The sequence below is a fragment of the Podarcis cretensis genome (assembly GCF_951804945.1).
Source record: "Podarcis cretensis genome assembly, chromosome: 14".
In the NCBI taxonomy this organism is placed as follows: Eukaryota; Metazoa; Chordata; class Lepidosauria; order Squamata; family Lacertidae; genus Podarcis; species Podarcis cretensis.
Genome location: NC_137183.1, coordinates 37,893,703 through 37,912,613, shown reverse-complemented (window position 1 = coordinate 37,912,613; position 18,911 = coordinate 37,893,703). Strand labels below are relative to the sequence as shown.

The following is an 18,911-nucleotide window of genomic DNA, read 5'->3' as shown; positions in this document are numbered from 1 at the left end:
TGCCACAAGGTGGTGCTAAAGAGCAGGATATAGTTCAGTGTAGTATTGTGGGAAAACTCCTGTGAGATAGATTTCTATACTTATATTGGCATCCATTTATAGTGTGGTTTCATTTAATTTTCCAAGCAAAAGCTGAAAATTTCCGCTTCAATTGAAAAGCTGCATTACAAGTATCATATAGGAATGGTGTCTATACTATTTATGGCACACTCTGTTTCAGTGACTATACTGTCTTAAACTGTTTTTAATTTTTAATTGTTGTAACCCACCCTGGGAAATGCTAATGAAGGGCAGGTCATGAAATAAATAAATAATAGGCCAGCAAAGTTGTGTGTGCAGTCCAGTATCCTCTCTTGTGACTTGCAGCCTGCTCTCCAACCTCTTGCGTAGGTAAGGGGCTTCCCATTGACCCAAATAAGGTAGACAGGAGGCTCCCCAGAGAGTAAGCAGGGATCCAAGGGGTCCCAGCCAATTACAGACCACTTGATTCCTGCAGCTCCATGATCTGACCTTCAACTAATGCTCCACTGAACTGCTAGAAACTGGTCACATCCAGAACTGCTGCAATTGCTTTAGATCTACCCAGTGCTTTTTTTCTTTAAAAAAAAATGTTTAGGTGTACTCTCATTTTGACTCAAGAAAATCACCATTTTATAGTTCAAACTGGGGAAAATAAATACAGTAAATGGACAAAAGTAAAAAGATTCACAAAATGTTTAGGGGTATGCATATTCCCGCGTAGCCCCAGAAAAAAAAAAAAGCATTGGCTCTACCTATTACCTCTGGTAGCAGAGATTCATCTGCATGCACAAAACCTCCATTCCTGCCCCAGTGTTCCCCCCCAGGCATTTGAAGACATGCTGAAAGCTACAAGTTTTACACATCAGGCAGAAAGTATGAAAAAGCTGGCTATAATATTTCATGACAGTATTAGTCGGTTGGAAACCTGTTGAGGAGTTCTACTCTCTACAGCCTGAGGCAACACTTGCTGCAAAGGTTTGCTCATGAATGCTTTAGGTAACTAGTATCCAAATGGAATTAATCAAAGCTGCCCTTTGCCAGCTTGGAAACAATACTTCAATCCCCCGGTTTTGGCAGCACAACCTGATCTCACTTGAAGGCCTGCTGAGCTTTACATGGGGAGAGCTTTTAAACTTCACATCCATTCAGAATTACACTTGGCCATCCTCCAGAGGCCTTCCCATTGAAAACAGGGGAAGAATCCAACATCAATGGCATTTTAACAGGGCTGGGGATTGGGGCAGCCATCTTCCGGCCATCTTCCCCCTCCTTAGCCTCTGTGTTGCCCCTTGTTGAACTCAGCAAGAGAAGGGACAAATGTAGAACTAGTTAGCTCTGCCTATCACTGACCGTGGCTTCACCTCCTGTTGGCCTCCCTACCTTCTGATCTTCCAGTTCTAACTGGCACCAGCTGCCACTGAAGTCTACACTTTACACAACAACCACTTTCACAGCAGGGACATCTACAGAAAACAGGTCAAATGTGATCCATGTTCAGAAGCCAGGGAGCTCCAGCCCAATCAAGACTACCTGGGGCATGTATACTGGTGTTAAGGACACACTTCTTTCATCGACAGTTCTGACATGTGGCATGAAATGCAGGTGTTGTTGCCAGCGAATCAGTAAACGTGAAACAGTGTTTCACAGCAGTTTCACAGTGCTACTGGATCCAGCTCTTTCACTGCAGGCTCAGGTAGCCTCAGTGGCTAGAAATGCCATTTACCAGCTGCAACTGGTTTGACAGCTATGGCCATTCCTGGACCAGGAGAGCCTGGCCACAGTTGTTCATGTACTGGTTACTTCAAGATTACTGCAATGTGCTCCATGTATGGCTTCCCTTGCACTTGATCTGGAAGCTGCAGTTAGTGCAGAATGCTGCAGCACGATTGCTGATGGGAGTGAGGCCTTGTCAGCATATGACACCTGTGCTCAGAGGTCTGCTCTGCTTGGTGATCTGCTACTGGGACGAGTTCAAGGTGTTACTATTAGTATATATAACCCATAACAACTTGGGACCAGTTTACCTACGAGATTGCCTTACCCCATATGTGCCCACTAGACTGCTTCAAGTGGCAGAATTGGCACTTTGCGTTGAAATAAATGTATTGTTGAAATAAATAACTAAACGTTGTAGATTAGTTTTGGTTTTTAATCCATTTTAAAGCAATTTCACCACTATACATTCCTAAACCCTAAACAACTTTACTGCTGTACATGTGTAATTCCTAAACATCTTGGGCCCAAAGTACCTTAAGGATAGCCTGATTCCTTATGCTCCACCTTGATCACTGAGGCCTTCTGATGCGACACTTTTTGTGGTCCCACATGCCCCTGGACTTTGGTTGGTACTTACCAGGGGCGGAGCCTTTAGCGTTGGTGGCATGTATTGATCTGTATGTGTAAATTAAGATGGATGTATTGATGTTTATTGTATTGTTAATGTGAATTGATGCTCCCCCATTTTATTTTCCTTTATAAATTTGTGCACATATGAGTTTTCTGACAATATGAAGTCTGAAAACCACTGCGCTAGGAAACTGCCCAGAAAAACATAATTTTGCATATAAAAATATTACACAGACATTTTTAAAAACCCAACTTTCTGATTTAAGCTATGTATAAACTGTGTTTGATTTTGTTCCTATTCACCCCACATGACATACCTGCTTTTGCAGACTCCACACACAAGTGAAAGTAGGAAAGTTATCAGCATACATGCAGGAACAGAGGCCTGTTTCAGCAGCTCCACAATAATACTGGCTTCTACTCCTTCTGACTGCCAGTGAGTGAGCTTGACAGGCCCCTCATCATACCTGTCTTTCATGAATAGTAACTTGCTCTTTGCAACCGTGTCAAACACGGCAACTAATTTGGAAGCCTCCACTGTCTTCTGATCAGAAGAAACAACCTGGTCCTGTGCAGGGTGAAGCTGCGACAGCATCACTTTACGCTGGTCATAATAAACCAAGATATTTTCATCTTCCTCATTGCCATTAGAGTCTTTCCAAGAGGCGGAACAGCTCCAAAACTTGCTTCCTTTCTCCTTGCTGAGTTGGATCCAGGGGTCGTGTGAAAAAATGGTGCCAAGGTCTTCAAGGAACCTGTCCAAACTCTCTTCCTTTGCTTGCTTGGTTTTAGTCCATGAGCCCAGCACAGACAGCTTGACTTGTGTTGCATGTTGCATTTCAGAGAGATACTGCTTTACCTGACCAGGAATGAAAGGGAAGTGGATCACAGCCAGGATAACAGCGGAGTTCTGTTCTGGGATCCATCGTCCAATCAGCAGGCCACTTTCAGCTGCCGAGCAGCAAATGGGAAAGAATATCTTAAGCACCATGATCTGGAAGCTTGGAAATCAGAAAGCCTGGAAATAAAAAGCACACACGCAAATAATACTTAATACTGATGGGTAGAAGCACAAGGGGCAAACCAAGAGAGTGGTAATGTTAACTAAAGTTAAGAAACAGTGCTAGTATCATTTGAAGATGGCACAAGAACGGCAGGTACCTGGCCAGGTTTTGTAAAAACCAAAAGGTTTAAAAACAACTCTAAAAATGTAGTCAAAGCAACCAAATGAAACTCTATAGCCAGCATAGGAATTTCCCTCCAGACATTTATGCTAACCATCATAAGAACTGCCACAGTGTATCAGATTAATTATCCAAATTTGAAATCCAGTTGTGAGTTATACTTCAAAATAAGAAGTGTGTTTTTCATATAGGAAAACATTTCATTTGATATGTCTAGTCAAAAACTGGCTTCACTCCAAAAATGTATGTACAGTGGTACCTCGGGTTACAAACACCTCGGGTTACAGACTCCGCTAACCCGGAAGTAGTACCTTGGGTTAAGAACTCTGCCCCAGAATGAAAACAGAAATCACATGGCAGTGGTATGGCAGCAGCTGGAGGCCCCATTAGCTAAAGTGGTACCTCAGGTTAAGAACGGTTTCAGGTTAAGAACGGACCTCTAGAACAAAGTTTGTAACCAGAGGTACTACTGTATTTATATTCTCATGTACATCCTCAGATTGAGAACAATGAGGATCTACTCTAAGCCCTGTTCCAGATGCACTGTGCTCATCATAACACAGTGCTAGAGCATCTACCTTGCACGCAGAAGGTCCCAGATTCAATCCTTGGTGTCTCCAAGTAGGGCTGGGAACGCCCATGCTGTAACTCCGGAGAGCTGCTGCTGGTCAGAGTAGACAACACTCAGCTTGGTCGCCCAATGATCTGGCTTGGTGTAAGGCACTTTCCTATGTTCCTATGCATCCATGCTCATGTCATTAAATTTCATTAGGTCAGTACTGACAAACGTATTGACAACTTGTGGCTAAGGTTGTCAGCATTTTCTTGGGCAGGGTTGCTATGCCTTTAGCAGCCACGCAACGCAAAAACTTAGCCAGTAAAGCTGTTCTCACCGCTTACATCCATGCCAGGAAAATGTTGCACCTGCTAACTTTCTGCATTATCAGGCACAGCTATTAATTGTGCCTTGTACATAGGTTTTGCCACTCACCCTTCGCCTGTGCTTTGAACAGCAGCTTGATGCATACGCATTTAAAATGTGAAGGTTTTCCTACCACTTAGTTTCATGCTGCTAATTGGTTCAATTCTACCTTAAAGGCACAAGAACCAGGCCAGTAACAAAGGGAATGAGTCCATGTATATCCTATGTGAGACTCTATATAAAGTAGTGCAGACTCCTCAGATGAAAGCCACTAAGGCAGGCATATATTGCATTATTTAGTTTTTTTAAATCACTCTGAAATCTAAGGTGACATCAACGTCTCAGTTTTTATACACAGAAATGAAAAATTGACCCTGGAACTAACTGACACTGTCGCTTTAAATAACTCAGCAGTATCAAGCAGAAACACCATTAGCAGCAAAGGCGGGGGCAAGCCCAGAGTTAACAACATCCGGAAAACATTGTCCTTCTCTGTCCTTCAGCAAAGCAAAAAAAACTCCAACCACCCCTCGGGCAGTATGCTCTGTGATGGGTCCAGTGATTGGAAAGGAAACCTTACTGTCTGTTTATGGAATATATACTGAAAGGGAGACACACATAAAATAGATGTCCCTGCTAAAACTTTCCAATTGATCTATGGTAATATCTGTGATTCTGACATTTTGCTCTGGAAAAGAAATGCAATTTATTTGCATTCTGAATGCTTCTATTCACCCTGGCTGATCTACTCAGAGACACCACCACCGCTACCAGCCTGTCAAATGATGATGCAGGAGGCAATGTCTGTTCATGGATGAATTCCCAACCCCTTGAGGCAGAAAAGGGATGTCTGCTTGGTACATGTTCCGTTACTTGTAATGTGGAGAGGACCACTGTTACTGGTACTAAGGGCCAATTCCTCTCCAGTCCTTTCACTTATATAAGGGTTGAGGAACCACTAAAGGATGTGTGCAGCCAGGAAGATCTTGGGTGCACAGCTGCAGGCAGAGAGTGCACCTTGCAACAAGAATAAACAACAAAATGCATAGTGTTGCAATTCCCCTCCAGTGGACTGTAAAAGAAGCATTCAATGGCCTCTGAAATACTTGTGTGCGCGTGTTCACGCACATACTTTGGCTGGAGGGACAAGCTGGAGCTTCCAAGAAAGCAGGATCTTTTTTGGGGGGGGGGGTCTACACAGTGGCATAGCGTGGGTTGTCAGCACCCGGGGCAAGTCAAGTAATTTGCGCCCCCTAACCCATGGATTTGCGCCCCCTAACCCGTGGATTTGCGCCCCCTAACCCTAACCCCCAGATGTTGCGCCCGGTGCGGCCGGCCCCCCCTGCACCCCCCACGCTACGCCACTGGGTCTACACATTATATTGGCTGGCAAACAAAAGTTGGGTAGATCACAGGGGCAGAGAGGGTATTTGTAGAAAATAAAAGGCAGGCAGAAAGGCAGGCTTAATCTTTTCCATACCACTAGGTCTTCACTATAAAAGCCCTTTCTCTGCTCATATTTTTCCATCAGAAAAGGATCCAGAAATTGGGGGGAGGGGGCTTGGGTTTAAAAGCTGTTTGTCTTGGAGAATTTGTGTAGGGGGAGGAGGGAATCAGTGGGTGAGGGAATGGTAAGGATTTGTCACCTGTCCTACAAATGTTCCAACTTGGGACACTTTAAAACTCTTCCTTCTCAGGCAGCCTGGCCCTTGCCTTCAACAGTGAATACAGTGGTACCTTGGGTTAAGTACTTAATTGGTTCTGGAGGTCCGTACTTAACCTGAAACTGTTCTTAACCTTAAGCACCACTTTAGCTAATGGGGCCTCCTGCTGCCGCCGCGCCGCTGGAGCCCAATTTCTGTTCTTATCCTGAAGCAAAGTTCTTAACCTGAAGCACTATTTCTAGGTTAGCAGAGTGTGTAACCTGAAGCATATGTAACCTGAAGCGTATGTAACCCGAGGTACTACTGTATGTGGATAGAGCTAGCTGTCAACTGGCCCAATCCCTACTTTGAAAGCTCTCCACAAGCAGGAGATGTGCTTTTTACTTGTGTGTTGACCCTGATTGTCCTCCCACCCCCATTGATCAATGCCCCACAATACAAAAAAGAAAGTTTTGTTGGGACTTCATCAGGATAGGTAAAGGTAAAGGGACCCCTGACCATTAGGTCCAGCCATGACGGACTCTGGGGTTGCGGCTCTCATCTTGCTTTATTGTCCAAGGGAGCTGGCGTACAGCTTCCGGGTCATGTGGCCAGCATGACTAAGCCGCTTCTGGCGAACCAGAGCAGCGCACAGAAATGCTGTTTACCTTCCCACTGGAGTAGTACCTATTTATCTACTTGCACTTTGATGTGCTTTCGAACTTCTAGGTTGGCAGGAGCAGGGACCGAGCAATGGGAGCTCACCCCGTCACGGGGATTCGAACCGCCGACCTTCTGATTGGCAAGTCCTAGGCTCTGTGGTTTAACCTGCAGCGCCACCCGTGCTCATCAGGATAGAATTTCATAATTCCAAGGAAGCCCAGCCAGATGGGCAGGGTATAAATAATAAATCATCATCATCATCATGCCACAGGCAAAGTGATTCTAATCATTAGGGGAAGGGCTCAGGGGTAGAACACCTGCTTTACAGGCAGAAGATCTTGGTTCAACCCTTGGCAGGTAGGGTTGAGAATATCCCCGAGAGAGCAAAACAGACCACTGGAACTAACTGACACTGTCACTTTAAATAACTCAACAGTATCAAACAGAAACAGAGGCCATCCAAATGCAGCATTACCCCATCATGAACACTTTAGAGTGTTCAAGGCACTTCATATTATTACAGCAACCCTGTAATGTAAATCAATATCACTATATTCTTTTGCCAGTGGGTTGCTTGGACTGAAAGGTTTTTTGGTGAGTTTGTGGCACAGATTTGTAGCTCACATAAGCACTGATACAAAATTCAAATAAGAGAGGGTTACAGTTTACAAGTGTTGCAAAGGTACGCAGCTATCTGAGATGATGTGGAGGACTGGTCACATTTCACTGTAATATGATATTGGGCCCAAGTGCTTTTCTGTCACATGAAACCCAGACAACATAAAAAGCTCCCTGACAATGATATACACTGACTTAAAGGCAGAAAACTGGTATCTTCCGTTCTCTCACTCTAGCAGTCTAAACATAGCAGGGTCAGGTAATGCCACAATCATGTTGGTAAAATCAGAATCTGGCACTCATAGGTTCAAGCTGCTGGAGTATAAGGGAAGATAAAATCAGAAGCATGATGCAGAGCAGGAAAAAACCCTGTTGTGTTTCTCTAGAAAAGAACACCAGACCCTAATGAACTGCCAGTACCTACAAAGAAGGAAGGGATCCCAAAGTTGCAAAAAGGTTTAAGGGAGGTAAATGTGTTTCCAAGGCTCTGTTTTACATTTGAGTTTTGTTCAGTGTTATTTGGTTGTATTTGTACTTGTTTCAGAAAACAATAAGAGAGCCTGATGGATCAGGCCAAAAGCCCATCTAGCCCAGCATCCTGTTCTTGCAGTGGCCAACCACATGTCTATAGGAAGCCCAAAAGCAGGACGTGAAGGTAACAGCACTCTTCCCATTTGTGACTGCCAGCAACTGGCTTTCACAGGAAAATTGCCTCCGATAGAGGAGCTATAACATTATCAGCAAGGTTAGTTGCCATTGATATAGCCTTCTCCTCCATTAATTTGTCTAACCCTCTTTTAAAGGATCTCAAGCAGGTGGCTATAACTAATTCTTGTCAGAACAAATTCTGTAGTTTATGCACTATGATGTGAAGTTCTTTCTTTTTTCTGTCCTGAATGTCACGAGAGAGAGCGCACTACATTCATTCCATCAATTTTCTCTGCACCATGCAGAATTTTATACATCTCTATCATGTCTCCTCTTACTCACCTTTTCTCTACACTAAAAAACCCAAAATATAATTTTAGAAATAAAAAAGGCTTAAGTAGTCCCAATATAGAGGATAGCATATGCACCTTGATTTGCAATTAAATAGGAATTTTCAGCATACAGAGTTTGCATGGTGCAATCTTGACTTTCTCCCAAGAGATAACCTAAGGTGGCATGCACAGGGTTTTCAGGCGGTATCCCACTCAGACACCAATCAATACCAGAATTACATAGCCTCAGCAAGGCTAAGCATTTTATGCCTCAAACCAGATGCTAGAGCCAGTATGGATGGAATATAGGGAACTATGAGTATTATTAAACAGAGAGACTCAGGTCCCAATACCCTCTCAGCCACAAAGCTCACTGGGTGACCTTGAGCCAGTCACTCACTCTCTCCACCTGGCTTGCCTCACAAGACTGTCACGAGGATAAGGGGAAGAAAGAGAATGATACCGCTCTGAACCTTGTGGAAGAAGCGCACAATAAAGGTGTAATTAATAAATAAATAAGCCTATGTGCCTTGCTCCAGCCTGTAGGATTCCCCCCGTCCCTTCCACTACTACTCCACTATACAGAAGCCACAATTCTCAGTCACCTCGGGTTTGGGAAACGCAGCAATATGCACAGTATAACTCAGCTAGCCACGCACAACCCACACAAGGCTTAGTAGCCCAATTACGGTGACCAACTAGCCAGGAGTTGCCCGGCTCTTACGCCTTTAACAGAGGCTTATTCTGCAGGAATGAGCAGGTGAAATTTTGGGGGAGGCATAGAGATAACATACTAGCACCCGCTATTGGCCGCAGAGCAACCCAGTCATTGGGTCAGTTCAGCAGCTGGCAGGTCTGGTCCCAATTCCATCCCACCATACCACGCCGCGCTTCCCCCTCCCCCTTTTTGCATCCTTTTCTCTCCCAAGCCATCAGAACTCCCTGCCGCTCGCCGACGACACTTACTTCCTCCCGCCACTCCTTCTAGCAGGCATAAAAGAAAAGAAAGAGCCCGCTCCTCTTGACATTCAAGCCACTTCCGGGTGCTACAGGCCGGTTGCTAGGAGACGCAGTCCGTCCCTAAGAGCGCTCCGTAAAGTCCTTGCCTAATTGCGTTCCGGACGGACCCCCCGATCTCCTGAAGTGACGTTCTGTTTGATTGAGTTCATTGCTTTAAAAAGGGCAGCAGATTCCTGAGGTTTTCGGTAAGAAATTCTACCAGCTCATTTTAAAACAATTTCTTTCGTCCCATTTAGCGGCCTGGTTTTTATGCCAGCTCTCTCTTTTTTTCTAGGAACATTTTCAGTATCCCCAGCTGTTGAGGAGGGAAATCTTTTCTAAGGCTTTACAAGCCACACGCTTTCAGAGCTGTTTACAATAAAACGGCAGAACAAGAAAAGAAATCCACTTAAAGATATCAGGTGATGCCAAAATGGAAGCAGATTCTGGTACTAAGGCAGTATACCCCAAGCTAGCAGAGCAAAAGCAAGGTATTTTATATCTGACATGAATTTGGCCTATGGTGTCATACTGACCTGATCAAGCCTAAAGTATCCCAGAAGGTAGAACAGGTTTCTAAACAGCAGAATACTCTTTGCTGCTCCCAAGAGTAACGTTCAGTAATTTCCTCTACAAAACTGGGGAAGGCATGCAAAATTCAGCCGTTGTATACCACACCCCTGGGTGGAACCCATTCTTTCCCTCCAATTCAATGTCTGCATCTCCCTTCTTTTTGATAAGCTTTGTCTCTTCTGTTAATTCTGAGAACTGTAGCTTGTGCCTTCACACTTCTGGTGGAAGCTGATAGCACTAGAAATTTGTTTTGTGCCTTCCTGTATGTCTTATTTGCAACCATCCATAATAAGCAACTTCACCCATGTGAGTGAGGGATGTGGGTGTTTATCACATTCATTGTATTGTTTTTGTTACCTGTTTTTGAAAACAAATTCCTACGAGGTCATTAGTCCAAAGGCCGAGCCTTTCCTGCCCAGTGGCCAACCGTATGCCTGTGGAAAGCTCACAAGCAGGACTCAAGGGGCATGTAGCTCTTCTGCTGGGTTCTCCCAGCAACTGGCAGTCAGCAGCTGGATATACTAAATTAAGGAGAAAAGTCTGGATTTTAGGTTAGTGCATTTGGAATAATAGGGTGGTCATGTGTGCAACTTTAGAGCTCTCTATTTGCAGACATTCTCTATTGAAATAGAGGAAGATGTTAGTAAGCAAAATGCTGACAAAGCAACACATGCATGGATCATTTAAACATTTTCTGCCCTTATTTCCCTATTGCTTCATCGTATTTGCATTTATCAATGTGTCCCTTTACATTCCTCGCAAATGAAGCTAGTCACAATTTAAAATATGAAATGTAGACAGCATATATTTTTGCTCTGAAAGTAAACCCCAAATTGCCTCCCAGTTAATATGGTGCAATATGTGGCATCCATGAATAAAAACAAAATAAATAAGACAAGAAACAGTGGGGAGTCTTTGACCTCTTTTATTACTTTGACCTTCTGAATATCCTTTTATGGTCTGTGATCAGATAATTTTATTATAATTTACTCTAGTTTTTAACATTACCAGTGACAAATATAATTCAGGTAATCTTACTTTTCATGAAAACATACATAAGAGAAAACTTTCTCTTTAATAATAATGGCATGTCTGTGGCTCCTAAAAGGTTATGGCTCTTTAGAAGAACCAGGTTTCTTCCTCAAGGGCCAGCTCCTACCATTGGGCAGGGTGTGACAGTCACTGTTAGATGCCAGGGGCAATGGCTGGTGTTGGAGGACAGAACTATACGGGCTTCACAGCCTGCCCTGTAGCCCCTAAGCTAGCTTCAGATGTGGTAGTACAGCCTTCACCAACCAAGTGCCTTCCAGCTGCTTTGGACGACAACTCCCATGTTAGCTAGGGCTAGCCACAATGGCTATGTTCTACCCCTGCTGTCAGTGGCAGTATGCCTCTGAATACTATTATGATTCTATTACGTCAGGAGTGCTCTGATGGTGTTTCCTGCTTGGCAGGGGGTTGGACTCGATGGCCCTTGTGGTCTCTTCCAACTCTATGATTCTATGATTCTATGATTCTACTACTTGTTGGGAATTGCAGGTGGGCGATTTAAAATCATTTTAAAACAAATTGCAGTCAAGAGAATAGCACAGGCCCTAAAACTATATATATCACACGTCAAAGGCCAGGAAGAAGGCCAATATGCCTTTGGCATACTGAAAGTGCCAGTCGCATCTCTGTGGTGAGGAAATTCCACAATGTAGGGGCTGCCACAGAGAATGCCCTCTCCAGGCCACCTTGAACTTCTGAGGGTACTGGAACTACCAAAAGGGGCCCCTCTCCCAGTCATAACATCCAAGATATGGATCAGATATTAGGATCTACGTTGTTTCGCTCGAGTCCACCATGTGACAAAGGTGTAGTTTGCTGCAGCAAGTCCTTTTGAGTGCTAGAAAAACTTGGATAACTGACTGTACTGTCAGATGAGGTAGTGCGGCAGAAGTCAATGCAGAAGACGCCTGAAGGTGAATGTTGGAATAATCCTACCCTGCTCTCCCTCTAGGTGTTAGGTTTGGACTGTCACTGGGTATACAAAGATTGTCAGAGTTGTAATGGGGTCTCACACGGTACTTGAAGACTTTGACATAGTTATCTCCACTATCGGCAACTAACAGCAGCCCCTGGGTGGAACAAGCTATTCCCATTGGTCTCTGCAGACCTTTAGATACCAGGCAGATGGGAGACCCACTCCTGGGAAACAAGTGGACTTTCTGGTGCTGTTCATCAGCCACAATGATGTTGCCTTCTCTATCAGCGCAGACCCCGGAGGGATTGCCAAAGCAGTGGCCATATTTGCTGCTGATGGAAGAGACCAGTTTGTGGTTGCTACTGAAGAGCTTGACATCACCACATTCTTCACTCACCACAAACCCTCCTTCTGGGGCCAAGCACACGTAGCGTGGCCCACGCAGGTTGGAGACAGAGTGGGTGCTTTGCACCTTGAAAGCACGGTCAAGGGCAAAGCTGTGAACTTTTCCTTCCGTGTAGTCAGCCACCAGAATCTTTCCAGATGTATCCACTCCAATTCCCCTGGGGGAACAAAACTTCCCAATTCTTAGCCATTCTCCCTTGGAGAACTTGGAGTGGTTGTTGAAGATGCGGACAGTCCCATTGACCAGGTCTGTAATTGCCACCATCCCTGCCCTGGTCACGGTCACGTCCTCTGGCAAAAAAGTCTCATTCTTCTTCCATTCCACACATGGTATAGACTGAAAGGTTTGGCCTGAGCGGTTGAGGAAGTGGACCCTTGGTGCATTTTCACTAGTCATGTAGATAAGCCCATCGAGTGAGCAGTGAATTCCACACACACCTCCATAATGGTTGCCGTTGGGGTTTGGGATCTGCTGCACCAGTTCATCTTGCCGGTAGTAAAGGAAGTTTTTGATATTGTCCAGGTCACGGCAGATGACCTTGGCTTTCTCGGCCAGCTGGTGCACTTGGTGTTCTGTCACCATGCCTGTACCAGGGTGGCTGTTCAGGAGAGGGCTGGCTTTCTGAAATGTGGCATCTGATTTAACTTGGAGGGCATAAACAGTCCTCAGAAGTTTCTCCTTCCGTTGTGTGTCTTCCAAGGTATAATCCATCCTTTCCCCTTTTCAAAAAGACAAACCACATACAGTTTTCAAAAATATAATGCAGTTTTGTATGTTGCTATTATGAATATATGCATTTTTATGCACACAGTACCCTAGTGCTTGGCTGGAGAACAGTATTGCAAAATTTGAAGAAGTGCAAATCTCAAAGGATGGTGCCGTTTCAGTCTTTGTATTGTTTAAGTGTGGTTTAAGCAGCCTCACCTTTCAATGTGAACTGAATCATATTTCTCCCCCATGCCCCTACCCTTTGCATACTTTTAACCCTGCCACTCCCCCAAACTGCAAAAAAGTCCAGGATTCTTTTTATTTTTGTATACACTACATGCTTAAATCACCTTAGAAGCTCATTGTTTCCCTCAAATAATTCTGGACACCATAGTTGGTTAAGGATTTGCTGGGAATTGCAACTCTGCAAGGGGCAAACTACAGTGCCCAAAATTATTTGAGGGAAAGAATGGGCTTTGAATGGATTTTAAAAGTATAGTGTGTACACAACCCTAAATTTCCAGTATGTGATTAAATCCCTCCCACAGAATAATGATAGACTGGAGGTGACATAAGAAACCCTTTTGGATTTACTGCAAATCACCATCCATCTTCCAATGGATCCAACTCTATCTAATACCACCTTTTGAGCTAAGATCAAGCTTTTGGGTGGTGCTGTGGGTTAAACCACAGAGCCTAGGGCTTGCCGATCAGAAGGTCAGCGGTTCGAATCCACACAACGGGGTGAGCTCTCGTTTGGTCCCTGTTCCTGCCAACTTAGCAGTTTGAAAGCACGAAGTGCAAGTAGATAAATAGGTACTGCTCCGGCGGGAAGGTAAACGGTGTTTCGTGTGCTGCTCTGGTTCGCCAGAAGCAGCTTAGTCTTGCTGGCCACAAGACCCAGAAGCTGTTCGCCGGCTACCTCAGCCAATAAAACGAGATGAGTGCCACAACCCCAGAGTCATCCATGACTGGACCTAATGGTCAGGGGTCCCTTTACCTTTACCTTACTTCTACTCTGGGGAAAACAGTTTTGAGCAATCCTGGGGTGATGGACTTGCTGAGCAGTGCAGGGTATTATCTGTCACCCAGGTACCTAGACCATTAGCCCAAACTGCCGGACTACAGACTCAAATAGTAAATAGTCTTAGCTGAAGTAGGGAAGAAAGTTTAGGACTACTTACCTGTGATCAAAGTTGCCCAGGCTGTTCTCTTTTTCCCCTGGTTTGCAAACTGCTCTGTAGAGAGACCTAGAGTATTATCCTGTTTCCTTCAAATATACCACTGAGATAAGTTTCCCAGGGCTCTGTTGTTAGTGACAGGAATTTGCTGCCCAATGCTTGTGTCAATAGGATTGTTTTGCCAGGGTAAACACAAAGGCACTCAAGTTAAAATAGACAGGAGCTCAGGGGCAGCCCATCCTGTTTTGCCGCCTAAGGCAAAACAGGAAGGTGCTGCCCCTGCCCTGCAACCAAAGCCTTACTTATCACGGTTGTGGGGCTGTGGCTTCTGACTTCTGGTAAGATCTTGCAAGAGGTCCAGGAACCCAGAAGCCACTCACCGTGACCCAACGTGTATTTTGCACAAGCAAGAGTTGCACATGCATCTCCTTTCCTCTCAATTCAGCATCCCCCGAGTTGCTGGGTCTGCACGTTTTGAGTTGGGCCTATTTCTTCAACAGTGGTGAAATGAATTAAATAACTGAAGTTGACAAGTAAATAGGCCTGTCTCAGCTGGACAGTGGGAAGGCTGTGGGAGGCTTAAAAAAAAAAAAAAAAGCATCTCCCACGGCAACGGACTCTGACCTTTTGTTGTTGCTTTAAACGCTGAGATAAACAAACATACCAACTAGGCCTCTGGCGCCCATTCACCTTTCTGAGGCTGAAGGCCTGTCAAGGCATGTTTGAAAGCCACCCCCAAGCCTCTAGCGACACCTCGGCCATGGGTTTGTTCGTGCTTAGGCTCTCCTTGCCTCCAGTGGGAAGCACAAAATGGTCCCCCGTCACCTCCATTTCTTATCTACCGCCTGTAAGGCAGGGTGTGTGTGAATCCATTTATTAATTATATTTTTGTGCCAGCTTCACGCTCACAACAACAGCCTTGTGAAGTTGCTTAGGCTGAGAGAGAAATAATGATTGCCATCCGATCAACCAGTGAGCTTTGTTGTTGCTGTGTCGGAGCTTTGAACCCTAGTCTATACTGCGTTTGAGAGCATAAGGAGACACAGCCATTGGGACTAGTAGCCACTGATAGCCTTATTCTCCATGAATTTTCCTAATCTGCTTTTAAAGCCATCCAGGATGGGAGCCCTCACTACACTACCAATAAGGCTGTTGAAATAATTGCTGAGATAACATACAAGGAAGCACTTGAAATTATGTAAAGAAGGAGTGGCTAACCTTTGGCCTCCCAGATGATCCTGGGCTACAACTCCCATTGGCCCTGACCACTGGCCAAAAACATCTGGAGGGCCACAGTTTGCACACTTCTGCTGTACCTGCTACATTACATTGGCTTTCTCTAATAAAGCTGATCTGTACATGGTCCCCATGAGCAGAAGTAGTGTCTTGGGGTATAAGCTGAGGACTGTGAACGGGCAGAGAAGCTGAGGCATGGAGAATGAAGGAGGTGTATGGAAAAGCTCCTGTGGTGCCTTCAGGGCAGGGCAGGGCAGAAATTCAGGGTCCCTCTCAGGCAAATGAGCAAGAGGGCACCCAAATGCTTGCCACATTTTAAAGCAATACTCATTTGCATTTAAATGTGGAATATGAATTATCCCAGTAGGTATTGGATCTGAATTGATTTTATGTATGCACTGTTGATGTTTTAAACTGTTTATATAAATGTGTGTTAAAAATAAACACAATTGTTTTAACTGTTTTTATATATGCCATATGTTTTTATTATACTGTATTGCAAATCATTTTGGGATGCCTCTGGGCAAACCGTAAAACAACAACAACAATGCCCTCCTCCACATGACCATACACAATTAAAATAAACTGAATTAAATCCAGAATCTAAAATTACCAAACTGCTCCACTGTGCAGTTCATTGGTAGCAGAGCACCCGCTTGGCTTGTAAGACGTCCGCAGCATCCCCCAGTAGGTCTGGGGAAAGTGTCTGAGATCCTGGAGAGGGTGACTGGTCAGTCCATAGATGCTTCAGTTAGCCAAAGGCCTGGGAGAAGAGGAATGTTTTCGCCTGGTGTGTAATGAAGGTGGCAGGTAAGCCTTCCTGGGAGAGCAAGATGAACTAATAGTCTGACCCTGTCTATGGTAGCTTCCTTTGCTCCTAGTAGACAGGAACCTGAAGAGCGGGTTGCATGCTTGTGTTATAGGAAAGTCCTTGGGCTCACTTGGATTACCAGACACCAGCCAGGAGGCCTGGTCTTTATTCAAATGACTGTTGCAACAGAACTTCCACGCATTGCATGGGAGAAGCAGGAAGACGGCCAGAACAAAGGATGGCTCCCACTTTTATCAGTTTTACAAAGATACCCACAACGCCCCTAAAATTACATCATGCATACATCACAAAGTGGGAGGGTCTGGTGACAGAAACCTGAGCATCAGGTTTGCCCCCATCATTCCCTTGACCTCCACCTTATACCCATTAAGTAAGACAAAAGAAATATTTACAAGTTCCTGGTTTTCTGGCCAAGTTATCATACTTTTTTGTCCTGACCAAGAACCTAATCCATTCCTGGATGGTTCGCTATTGTCCACGGGATGACTATCTGTCTGCCACCCATTTACCAGGATGCCAGTGATTATCTCCTATGCAAGAGGCTGCTGTGTGCCTGATCCCAGGTTTCAGGGATTATGGCTGTCTTTTACCAGTTTCCTAAGTGTCGGTAGCCATCTTTTCCCTGAGCAGAATGACGTTGGAAATTGTGTGGTGTCATGCGTTATGTGGTGCTTTGAGGAGACATTGTGTGCACCCTTCATGCTAGAGGGGCAACCCCCCCCCCCCAATCATTCTAAAAAAATCCTGTAACACTTGATTCAACAGGAACAGACTTGAGAGGGAGAAAAGAAAAATGAAAAAGTAGAGGATGCAGTAGCAGGGGGAACTTGTTGCCCTCAAAATGTTGGATGCCCAGTTCCAATGAGTCCCACCCAGTATGGCTAATGGTCAGGGATGGTGGATATTGAAGTTCAGCGGTATGGAGGTGCCACCGGTTCCCCTCCCATGGGCTAATGAGAAGGAGGACTCTGAAGAAACCTCACAGTGCTTAAGATTTTCATTCTTAACATAGGGCGCTACCAGAAGAGGGCTTCATACTGTAAATGGGTCATTCAGGTATCACAGAAGGGTGGTGGGTGGCGACAGTGTTGTTGTTTTTAATTAAGAAAATCAAATTTATTTTCCTGGAGTTGGTAAATCTGGATTAAATGGGGTAGGGAGAATAAAGGCTGACACTTTTATGTCACTAAGATCATGTGAATGCAGAAAGGAAAGGAGAAGAGAAGAGAAGATGTGCTTGAGAAACATCATCCCATTATAAACACAGACCTGGAAGCACCTCCTAATTTCTAAATACAAAGGTTTTGTTGCAGTTTCAATGACGACCACTAGAAGGATCCATCAGTCCAACTAATAAATGAGAGAACGTAATGTAATGCAATACACAATTGAGTGTATTGAGTGCAGGATGGGGGTGTTGGTGGGGGAACTTGCACACCTTCATTGCAATGCATATTTTAAAATGAGAAATCCAGCACAAAGCAAAATGGGGATATACGAAGAGAGTAGACATAAATTAAGTTATGCATTAATGCATTTAATTTGGAGATAAGGAGGAAGCCTATCACTATCTGAGGAATGGTATTTGGAATAGTCATCGCAGGGTAATCCATGGAGAAAGAAATGGATTATTTTTTTAAAGTGGAATAAATTTATGAGTGGTTTTCTCAAATCATTTTTAATTTAATTTTTCAGTTCTCCCTCATTTGAGCATCATAGGGCTTTGTGGTGGTTTAAAACTAATAATAATAATCCTGACATTTTAGGAACAGGATTGTTTCCACACTAGAGTCTGTTAGTACTGCTGAGGCATGACTTTTCCACAACCAGCCGGGAGCAGAGCTAATATGGATGTTTTGCACTGCACGTAATATAGTGCAATATTATCCACCTTTGTCCCACCCCTGTGGCCATGAGTCTTCAGTAATGTTTACTCAGGGCTGGGGACCCCGGTCCAGCAAATGGCCCACCATCTCTTTGAGGCAAACAATGTGCCTCAAACGTGCTTTAAAGGTATGCAGCACTTTGTATACAGCCTAGAGAACATCTTTCATCCCAACAGCCAGGGTGGTTCATATCCCTATGCAGCCATCAAGTTTCCTAGGTGACTTTGGCCAGTACCTCTCTCACAGACTAAACCTACCTTATGAGGTTGTTGTGAAGATAAAATGGGTGGTGGTGGTGAGAACCATGTATGGTGCCTTAAGCTCCTTGGAAGAAGTGTAGGAGAGAAGTGTAAAAAAATGAGTTCTGTACTGCAGGGGCAGAGAGGTTAATCCAGCCTTGGTCTTTTCTCCCTCCTGCACCTGCTCTGAGGTGCCTCCAGATAATCAGTTTTTTGTGAGAGGGATTCGGTCACATACTGTAAATTTAGGTTTGTGCAATTAAAGTGGATTAAAGCACTCTCTTGCAACAAATCCACTTTTTAAAGGTTGTTTTGTGGTTAGGAAAGTGCTGAAGAAAGTGTGGAACAACAAGTAAATTGATGGAAAGATGTAAAACCTCTACACAAATTCAGGATGCGCGCGCCTTGTCTTATAATCGTACCCCCCAATGGATCAGAACAAATGCTGAATAAAGAACAGGCATTGTATAACCTCCACATAAACTTTGAGCAAGCAGTTCAGGATGAA

At 44.5% G+C, this 18,911-nt stretch overlaps 1 protein-coding gene across 2 annotated transcripts in view; it reads right to left on the bottom strand.

Moving 5' to 3' along the window:
* PIGQ (phosphatidylinositol glycan anchor biosynthesis class Q) overlaps window positions 1–9,986 on the bottom strand; it is a 32,010-nt gene extending 22,024 nt beyond the window's left edge. The window contains exons 1-2 of one of the 2 annotated variants that reach the window (XM_079952390.1): window positions 9,913–9,986; window positions 2,685–3,385 (exon numbers count right to left, since the gene is read on the bottom strand). In XM_079952390.1, coding sequence (XP_079808516.1) covers window positions 2,685–3,358 — 674 coding nt within the window. In that variant the 5' untranslated portion in view covers window positions 3,359–3,385; window positions 9,913–9,986. Of the gene's footprint in view, window positions 1–2,684; window positions 3,386–9,343; window positions 9,452–9,912 lie in introns of those variants that run through there. The other variant, XM_079952389.1, reaches the window with a different exon arrangement.
* Window positions 9,987–18,911: the final 8,925 nt, after the last annotated feature.